Source organism: Callospermophilus lateralis, chromosome 2 (assembly GCF_048772815.1).
Source record: "Callospermophilus lateralis isolate mCalLat2 chromosome 2, mCalLat2.hap1, whole genome shotgun sequence".
Classification (NCBI taxonomy): Eukaryota; Metazoa; Chordata; class Mammalia; order Rodentia; family Sciuridae; genus Callospermophilus; species Callospermophilus lateralis.
This window is the reverse complement of record NC_135306.1, coordinates 175,520,922-175,531,584: the sequence shown is the minus strand read 5'-3', so window position 1 is coordinate 175,531,584 and position 10,663 is coordinate 175,520,922. Positions and strand designations below refer to the sequence as shown.

General features: G+C 34.4%; 1 protein-coding gene across 1 annotated transcript; it reads left to right on the top strand.

Annotated features, from left to right (window-relative positions):
- Window positions 1-388: 388 nt before the first annotated feature.
- Window positions 389-10,410, top strand: Lin7c (lin-7 cell polarity scaffold C). The gene is made up of 5 exons (XM_076846994.2): window positions 389-442; window positions 3,585-3,703; window positions 3,966-4,037; window positions 6,081-6,290; window positions 7,020-10,410. Exons 1-5 carry the CDS (start codon window positions 406-408, stop codon window positions 7,173-7,175), a joined length of 594 nt encoding a protein of 197 aa, XP_076703109.1. The 5' UTR covers window positions 389-405; the 3' UTR covers window positions 7,176-10,410.
- The last annotated feature ends 253 nt before the right edge of the window (window positions 10,411-10,663 follow it).

Here is a 10,663-nt window from a genome sequence, read left to right as displayed (position 1 = left end):
TTTAAAAGACCTTGGAGATAGGAACTCTTTTGTCTCACAGATGGAGAAACTGAGGCCAAAAAAGAGTAAGTGAGCAGTCCAGAATCATGGAAGTAGAATCCACGCAGTGTGACTCATCTACAAAAGGCTCCAAGCGGTGGGAAAGGCGCGAAGCCAGGGCAGGAAGCAGGAGGCAGGGGAAAAGGTTCTTTTCAATCCGGGAGGCCTGGAATCCGAGATTCTGGCGACCGCAAGTACAACTGTCTCTATGAAACGCTACCCCGTAAAGTACTTCGCGGAGTGAGCGTTTGTCCTTCCTGATCTCGCGATATCGGTCGATCCTCACCCTTCCGGCTCTCGCTAGGCTCCGCCTACCGCAGCTTCTCTGTCGTCATTTCCTGTCGTTCTGTATCGCTAAGGGAGAAGATGGCGGCCCTGGGAGAACCTGTACGCCTGGAGAGGGGTGAGTGCGGCCGATGCCCGGACCGAGGCGGGTGGAAGGGATGAGGAAGTGCGGTGTCACTGGAGGGAAGGAGAGGCTGCCCAGGCTCAGACTCGGAACCTGCCTGCCCCTTGCGTGGCGGCCGCCGACGTCGCTGACATCCGCACGGTGGAGGGCGCTTACGACTGTTAGCTAGACCCCCTCTGTGTTCACACGCAGTGTCCCGGGGCATAGCACAGTTAATTACAATCTGCTCATGTTTGCGGACGTACGCCGCACACGCACCCTCTGGGTGGGCACAGCCGATGCGGCGTTCAGGGATCTGTAAACCAGAACAACATCTGTCACACACCCTGTTCGGATCGTCTACACTCGTTGTACATACACTTGCACAAACCTAATGGGCTTGCCTTCACCCACATATCGCACAATACCCGAACACACGGCACATTTCCACAAGAACTCGCCCTCCCTTCTTCGTTACTTTTACCACAGCCTCCCTTGAATTCGTAATTTGGTATTTCCTAGCTTTGGTACCCCTCCCAGGCACGAGGGTGCTTTTCAAAACAATCCTACTGACTTGATCTTGGAAAGCTTGTTATGTAACTTATGTGAAGTAGTGGTAGATTGTAAAACACTTGGCAGGTGCGAGCATATATTTTTTTTTTTTTTTACACACCCTACAATTGCATACCGTGATTAGTTGATTGCTTCTTGAAGCAAACTGTTAACAAAGATAAAACGTAGTTTGTGTGTAGTTACAGACCAGGGAATCAGTGAAAATACAGATATTAAGATTTTGAACGCTCCATTGTCTTCCCCAGATCCTTTATTTCAGACAATTCAGAATGCTTTAGACACACAAGCATTTGAAGGGTTTTTTTTGTTGTTGTTGTTTTGTTGTTGTTTTTTTTTTTTTTGTTTGTTTGTTTGTTTGTTTTTTTTTGCTTTTGTTCTATTTTGTTACCATTCTGGGGATTGAACCCAGAGATACTTTACCAGTGAGCTATATCCCCAGCCCTCCTTATTTTTTATTGAGATAAGGTCTCAGCTCAGGCTGGCCTTGAAATTGAGATCCTCCTGCCTCAGCCTCCCAAGTAGTCAGGACTGTATCACAGGTGTGTATCACTTGCCTGACTTAAAAATTATCAGTCAAGAAGTACTACAAAAAAATTTTAGCACTGTTGGTGAACAGCATAAAATGTAGATTAAAGTTATTTTGCACATATTATCATTTGAAATTACAGTCTCAATATTCTTTAAGAAGAAGATACATTTTTAGAATTGTATTTAGAAAAGCCTCTTTCCTTATCCCTTCCCACAAACAAATGTGCACATATGATTGTTCGTTTGCTCCTTATGGTGTTCCTCATTTGGAAGTCTTTTTTATAAATAAGATTGTTTCTCTACAGCCCACCAGGCCATTTATTGAAGCATAATTTTATAACAGAAGAGTAGCTTCTCTGAGTAGACTTTCTAAGATAGGCTTAAGACAAAGGTGACATCTTCCTCCTGAGCACAGTGGTGATGTGCTTTGCAGAAAGGAACAAATCTGTTGGTGCTAACAAGAGTAGGTGTTTTTCTTTTAAAGCTATTTAGTTGTAGAATTCTAACATGTTGGAAGTCTTGTATTTTTAAATGCAGTACAAAATGTGGAACTTCATCCCCTAGCATTTAGTTTTGGTAGTTGTCTTTGCTTTTTGTTGTTGAATTTTTTTTTTTTTTAAGTTCTTTAGTAGAATCTTCAGCACCTTGGTAGGGATGAATTATAAGTGGTTCTATTCAGCAGCATAGGAAAGTTAAATTATCTCAGAACTCTGTTAACAAATAACTCCCAGTAATCCTACAGTACAATATCAGTGCATGTAATCAAGATCCTGAGTGCCAGTTGGGCACAGTAGTGTATGTCTGTAATCTCAGCTACTGCAGAGACTGAGGCAGGAGGATCCTAAGTTCAAAGCCGGCTTTGGCAACTTAGTGAGACCCTTTCTCAAAATACAACAAAAAGGGTTGGGGATGTAGTTTATTGGTAGAGTGTTTGCCTCGAATGTATTAAGGCTCTATGTTCAATACCTGATAATGGCAGTGGGAGGCAGTGGGGACATAGTGCCTTCTAAATCATCAAAACTTAATTCACAAAGGTACAAAAACAGGTAAGAAAAAAATCAAACAGACATTGTCATTAATTGTTGAACATGACTTTGAATCTTATAGAGTTTCTTAATTAATAAAACACATCCGCACACTTCTCAATGACAATTGACTAACATGCTTAATGGATTTGTATAAATGTATGCAACCCTTTAATATTTCTTAAGACTGATGCCAGTGTAACATAATATTTATGTTTGCTAAGCCTCTTTAAAGATTGATTTGGTCATCAAATGCCTTTTATGAAGAAGGTGTATTATTTCCATTTTACATTGAAAGGCACTGAGACACAAATTTGTTCAAGGTCTCACAACTAGTGTGAAGAACAGAATTACACAGCTGGTTTTTATTTTTTATTTTTAAAACTACGTATTTGATTGAAATTGTCTGAATTAAAACATTGTGTTAACAATCCTAAGTTGAAAAAAAATCAGTTAATTTTATTCAGGTTTACTGTTAATTTAAATGTGTCCCAGCCACTAACTCCATCTGTTATTCAATAGTTCATATCTATGCATATATCATGTTTATCTTTAGGAAATGAACAGTGATTTCACTATCACGTGGTCTGCTATTCAGTGCTTTGGTTACTAATATGATAATTAAGTAAATTTTTATTGACTAAATAGTTCCCAATATTACTACTGGCTTTTCTGAAGCAGTGCAGTTAACATGTCTGTCACATCTGAGCCCCAGTCCTTTCCTGTGACATTTAGTAGTTTGTATTCAGTTTGCCTGTCTCTCACTTATTTTTTAAACTATATTTCTGCCACATGAGAAATTTTTAAATCTGTAAAATTTAATGTGCTCAGATTTTACATTCCTGTTCTCAATGTGTACATGAATAATCTCCTCTTTCTCATACAAAAACATAGATGCTTTGTTTTACTCCCTCTATTTTCTGCATACTGTTAGTCCTTGGGGAATTAATCCTAATTCCTACAATGTTACATAGGCATTTCAAGAATCCTTAGAGAAAGTTATCTATCAGTATGTGTTTGTTTAACTCTAGATATTTGTAGAGCAATTGAATTGTTGGAAAAACTACAAAGGAGTGGAGAGGTACCACCACAGAAACTTCAGGCTTTACAAAGAGTCCTTCAAAGTGAGTTCTGCAATGCTGTAAGAGAGGTGAGTAAATATGATTAAAATGTACTAAAAAGTTTAGTTATCTAGCTAAGATAATAGTATGAAATTTAGACTTAGAAAGTCTTAAGAAAATAAGCATTAGAAAAACATTTGAGCCTGTCTTTTAATTTTTGGAATTTCTAATAGAAAAATAATTTACAAGAACACATAATTTTGCCTGAAATTTTAATATATTTAACTTCACAGAGAAATCAAACATGATATATTCCAAGATTTAAAATATAACAACTTTTATGTTTTACAGGTATATGAACATGTCTATGAAACTGTGGATATCAGTAGCAGTCCTGAAGTGAGAGCTAATGCAACTGCAAAGGTAAATTTGTTTATTTACCAAAAGTGAGAATTCTTCATAAATTAGAGGTTGAAAATATACAATTATTAGGTTCATAATAAGCTTATTTTAGAAGCTAGCATAATATCTTTCAAATTATACCAAGCTTCCCAAGTGCTAAGAATAGAACATTTTTATTACTGTGTGTAGTTTAGATAAGGCATCAAAAATGCTCTCACATACAATAATTATATACATATGAAATACCTAATTGTGTTATATGCAATATATTTACATGTAAAATAGCATCAATTTTATAATTGCGGATGAATTTCTCATTGATGAGGAAGTATCAAGATTAGATTATTTGTCTCAAACCACCGCACAAATAGTAAATGGTAGAATAGGGTTATTTGATTTGTCCTTTACCCTAGCTCTGCAAATATGGTATAATGTCAGTAGTAGGCTACCTCTTCAGGACTGAAGATGGAGTTTGTGTGCTTTTCCATACCAGATTTTTCCTCATATTCATTGTGTATTACTTGGTTAGATATGTTAATTCGAGTAGTAGATGACATACCAGACTTAATCATTGCAGATTATTTTTGATTGAGTTACTGGTTTCCAAAAGGACAGATTGGATTCTCTATTGAATACAAATACTTAAACTTGTGGATATGGTTTATCAGAGTAGAAAATAGAAATTTAATTTTTATACCTGAGTTGTATAACCATCACAGCTTATTTAGTTTTTGAGCCTTAGTTCTGTTAGGTAGGAAATGAGAGCTTTTTTGCATCTTCAAATAAGTCTTGATTTTCTTCTTACTCCTTGCACTTTTGTTCATGTACCCTGATCCATCATGAAAAATGGTACCAGATTCCTTGATTAACTTTAAAAACATAATGAAATAGGAAAATCTTAATTTTGTGTTAGAATTCAAAGAGGATATGGCTCTATTAAATCTTCTGTGGGGTTTTTTTACTTGTAATTAGATAGTTTGCTAGAGCAAACTATCTAATATAAAGACAATTGTCTTAATATAAAGACAATTCTTGATGTATTATTTATTTTGTGTATGGTACAAAGAGTATACAAATAATATAGCAGCCAAAATGACTATATATAAGGAAAACTCTGTGTGTGTTATAGGTATGGTGTATTTTACACAAATGTCAGGCTATCTGGCCTTGAAGCTCTGGATTGTTACTGTATTAGGGTAGAATATTCCTCTTTAATATACGGAATGTTATGTGCCCAGCAAGCCTGCTTGTCAAGCCCTGCACATGGAACTACACAAGAGTTCTAGACAGTGGATGAGAGTGTGCTAAAAAATTCTGTTTCATACATAGTCCTGGAGTATGTATTCTTTTCAGTTACCATTTCTTTTTTGGGGGTTGGGAGTATCAGGGATCGAACTCAGGGGCATTGAACCACTGAGCCACATCCCCAGCCCTTTTTTGTATTTTATTTAGAGCCTTGCTGTTGCTGAGTCTGACTTCGAACTCGCAATCCTCGTGTCTCAGCCTCCCCTTACCATTTCTTAAAAACCTCTGCTTAGCTACTCAGAATAACCAATGAATTTGTGAATACTCATACATCAAAAATGTGCCTCACAATGCAGAATGAATTCTTTAAAAATCATGTTACATGTATTCATAAATATACACAGGAATTTCATCTTTATGTATAAATAAAAAGAACCAGTCAAATATAAATGAATGGACTAGCCAAAGGAAGTCAAGGAGATTGGGGGCGGGGGGCGTGGGCGAGGGGGGAAGGAGGGCTTATGAACTGAATTTGAATTTCATGCAGCATGAGTTCATCAAGATGAATCCATCTACTGTTTATAACTGTAAAGCTCTGATTGTGTGTGTGTGTGTGTTTATACATGCCTCAAAAGTAGTTTGATAGGTCAGGGATATACCTCAGTGTTAGAGTACATGTTTATTAATGTGTATGAGTCCCTGGGTTTAATCCCCAGCAATGCCAAAAAATAAAACAAAAAAAAGTATTTTTTAAAAAGAGATGAAAGAACTGAAGTAAACAAAAGTCATATATTTTAAATATGTAAAATTTTCTTTCAGGCTACTGTCGCTGCGTTTGCTGCCAGTGAAGGACATTCTCATCCTCGAGTTGTTGAGCTACCCAAAACAGAAGAGGGACTTGGGTTCAATATTATGGGAGGCAAAGAACAAAACTCTCCAATCTATATATCTAGAATAATTCCAGGTGGAATAGCTGATAGGCATGGGGGCCTCAAACGGGGAGATCAACTTCTTTCTGTTAATGGAGTGGTAAGGATGAATTTTATTTATATTTGTAGTAATGTGCTGTGACCACTAGGGGGTGCCTGTGGATTGTAGAAACAGAAGATGCCAGTGCAAAGGATTAATAAACTTTGTAGTTTAGGAATGCCTTAAGCGAATGCTAGGCAGTGCTGGTTAGGACAGTGGTTGTTTTTTGTTTCTTTCTTTTTAAAAGCAGCTCTGGGGATTGAACGGGGGCTTTGCTCATACTGGTCAAGTGCTTTATCATTGAGCTCTGTCCCCAGCCCAGTGATCTTTTTAAGGCACTAGAAAAGTGGTTTGCATCCCTTCAATGTAAATTAACAGTGCTTAGTGGGATTTTTATTACATAATTAAACTCTTCAGTAGTTAAAACAGTATACTAAATTAGAAATGTACCATCATTTTTACTTTTTATACAATGGCAGTTGCTTGATTAAATTCTGACATAGTGCAGTAATAAGACATGTATAGTGAAATGCTAATTACTTGGAACTTAAAAAATGAACTTAAAAAATTTTGAGACTGTAAGCAGAATTGATGTATCACTGGATTTCACACTGATAAAACAAGATTAGCATTGAAAGGATGCAGTATCTCTATAGCCGTACCACCCTGAATGTGCCGAATCTTGTGTGAATTGATGCAATGAAGACTCTCTTTACTTAATTTTAAATCTTTATAGTTGTCGTTACTCTCAAAAACTAAGTATTAATTGTGTGTGTGCATTTTTTCCAGAGCGTTGAAGGAGAACATCACGAAAAAGCTGTAGAACTGCTGAAAGCAGCCCAAGGAAAGGTTAAATTGGTAGTACGGTATACACCCAAAGTCTTAGAAGAAATGGAGTCACGCTTTGAAAAAATGAGATCTGCAAAACGCAGGCAACAGACCTAATACGTTTAAAACTTTATATTCAATTTTGCTTTTTAGCTAGAGAAGTTTTACTTGTGACCTACTGATGGCCACAATGCCAATGATTGTAAAAACAAAATACAAACTTCCCTTGAAATCCTCCTTGCCATTTTATAAATGCCTATTTTAACATCATTTATGGTTCTAGAGATGCATACACTTTTTTCTGACAAGAAAAAGTAAAAGGTGTTGAGGGCAATTCTGTCCTGCTGTTTTTACAGACCTTTTTCAAATGCAGATTTTGTCATAAAGTTGTTATAGATTTTTAAAAATGCTTTTTTAATATTAAGATGTACTTTTACATTCTTAATCTTTTTTTAAGAAGAATGTTTTCTTCATCTGGCTACTTATTTAAAATTAACAGTTCTCCAACTTTTTTTTTTTTTTTTTTTTTTGCTTACTATATTTTCTTTTAACCTCTGAAATTTCTTTACAGATTTCCAAGAAATTAAGTATGGCAGTCTCACCTACAGCACTTCATTACCCTGTAGTTGTTAACATCATTGCTGCATTTTGTACTTTGAACATACACATAATATATATATAATCAATGGTAGATAATAACACAGCATATTGGAAGTTTTTTACTTTTATTTGAACATGTATAATGGGTATTCGTTTATACTGATTTATAAAAGTGAGTTTTAAACACTGAAACAATCATCGCCTAAAATATGTATTTCATAATATTTAAGCAGTGAGGCAAGAGGATGTAATTTGACTATTAGCATTAATGATTATATCCCTTTCTAATTGTAGTCAACAATATATCAAAAAGTATAAATGCAAAACAGGTTCAGATCTCATCTTGCAAATTTTTTTAAGGCTATTGATTTTTATTTAAGTACATTTCTCATGGTTTGGTCTTTCCATGCCTAGAGATGAGCCAGTTAGTTTGTGGTGAGAAATAGCAGAAAGAAAGAAGAAAAATTTAACCTCACTAGTCTTGAGTTACATGTCTTACTAGGTCATTTTAAAGAATCAATGTTAAATAGGAAAAGGAGGATATGTTTAAGATCTGTAAAAACTATGAGGTGATTTGATAAGAATCTGTAGATTGTCACAATGAGTAGGAACTCATTTATATTAAAACGGTTGGATTTAGGGATGCAATCTTTGTTTACGATTCAAATGTAATGGGAATTTTGAAAGTTACTTTGTCATTTGTCCACTGGATGTCACTCTTTTACTAAACGGCAGCTATTAGTATATGACTGTGACTGAGTTCTTCATAAAAGCTGAAATTAAAGAGTTAATTTTCAGTCACAATTCATAGGAACATTTGTACTTTTTTAAAAATTGTGAATGACATGCTAAAAGAAGATGGATTTAAAAAAATAAGAATTTGGCATAATTATCAATCCTGTATTTAAAAAAGTGGGCATTGTAACATTCCTTCAGGAAGAATAGAAATTTGTATACCTTTTTCTGCATGTTTGTGAGCACTGTGAGTCTTAAAAGATTATTCCAGTTTTCAGTGATTTCTCAGAATATAAGTCAATCAGCATTGTTATTTATCATTTAGGTATTGAACACTGGATTGCATGGTTGAATGTGTCTGTAGTCCACTATAAAACATGCTTGTTATTGATAGGATCATGTTGTTAAATTGTATATTTTCAAAATTAATTGGTGTATTTTTAAAATGTTGGGACCAAAGTAGTATAGAAGAATTGTGGACTTAATTTAATTGTAAACTTATTAGAGCTATTTGTTGTAGAGCTTTATATATTAAAGAGAAGTATTGGTGCATATAAAAACATTAATGTTATTGTTATGCTTGTATTCTTGCATTACAGGGTAAATAAACCCTGAAGAAATCTTATTTTAATATAGCTACAACTATAGTAGCTTTTAGGATATATCAACATTTCCTTATAAATTGTAGCTTCCTGATTCAATGTCTCAGCTGTATCCGAACTTTCAGCCAAGTTAAAATCTTTTTTGGTGTTGAATCTCAGTAAATTAAGTAAGCTGGTTTTTTTTTTTTTTTTTTTCTTTCGCAGTAATCCACAATCTGTCTTTGTGTGGGTTGGCACCTATTTATAATTCTTAAAATAAAGATAGCTTAACGAGCCAAATACAGTAGTTTTGCTTGGTACTGTTGAGCATGAGTAGCAGTAGTTTGTTTTCATTAATGCAATTTTCATAGTATATCTCAGAATTTTAAATCTTATCATAGAATGGTTCAGTCAATAGCAAAGATACACAAAGGTGGTCTAGTATTATGAGGAAATGAAGGAATTTTCATCTTGTAAATGGATGGTTTGTGAATAAAGCTAGGCATAAAGTAAATATATAATCAGTGCTTGATTTGTAAATTACAAATGTTAACCCCCCTCCATTTTTTTCTTTAATTTTCTTATTACTTCAAAATGAGTTGACTCAGTGTTTCTCAACCTTAGTTGCATATTAGAAAGCCCTGCAAAGCTCAAAAATTATTATTAACACTTGGGTCCCCTCCCATACAACTAAATCAGGGTCACTTGTTTTTTTTTTTTTTTTAAAAAAACATACCAGATGGTTCTAAGGGACATCCAGGTTTGAGAACCGCTAATTCTGTTTGCAAGTATCAGAATAGAATACTTCAATTTGTAGCTACATGCTGATTGATTATATTATTTATTTAGGCATAAAACGTACTTGGCATTTCTTATTTGGAAAGTAATAATAGTCTACCTTTTTTCTTTTATTAGAAAACTAGTAGTTTAAATATAAACTTTTAATGTTTTATCTTTCTGCCCCTTTTGCTTTAAAACTTACGAAGATAGTGTTTATTCTTTGAAAAAGCAACTTAAAAATTACAGATGAGAAATGTTGTCATTGATAGTTACATGCTGCTTAATATGGTCACTTTATCTTTTACTGTAATGCTAGATTATAGTGGCCTAGTTCTTTAAAAGTTTGATGATTCAAATATGTAGGGAGTTGTTTTGTTGTCATTTTCTTCCTCTTCTAAATTTTTAGTTTATGTTTTATTTTTTCTTGTCAAGTATTTAAATAGTTTGGCTCAAATAGTTTGTTTACAATTAAAATGGATATTATAGCATTTAGTAGAAGAAATTGTATGGCTTATCTGGAAAGAATGTCAGCATGACTTGGAATAGACTTAATACATGTTGTGAATATTTTATAATGTGGAATGATCATTGAAATATTAAGGACTCTAGTAATTGTATTTCCTGAATAAATGTATGTTTATGAATTTTTTAACTTACAGTTTGTTGTTTCCTCTGCCAGCAGTCTGGTTTTATAGTTTTTATTGTCCAAAATTCATTACTGTTGTTTCTTTAAAGGTTATTATAGTAATAGTTAAATAATGGAGAAAAACAAGTCACTTGCTTTCTCATTGCTTTTTCAAGAACTTTAAAACTAATTTGTATCTGGACATGGTTTTTAAAAATACTGGCAAATGATATGCTTTTACTTTTTTAGTTCAAGATAATATTTCTCCAAAATGGATGTAAAAT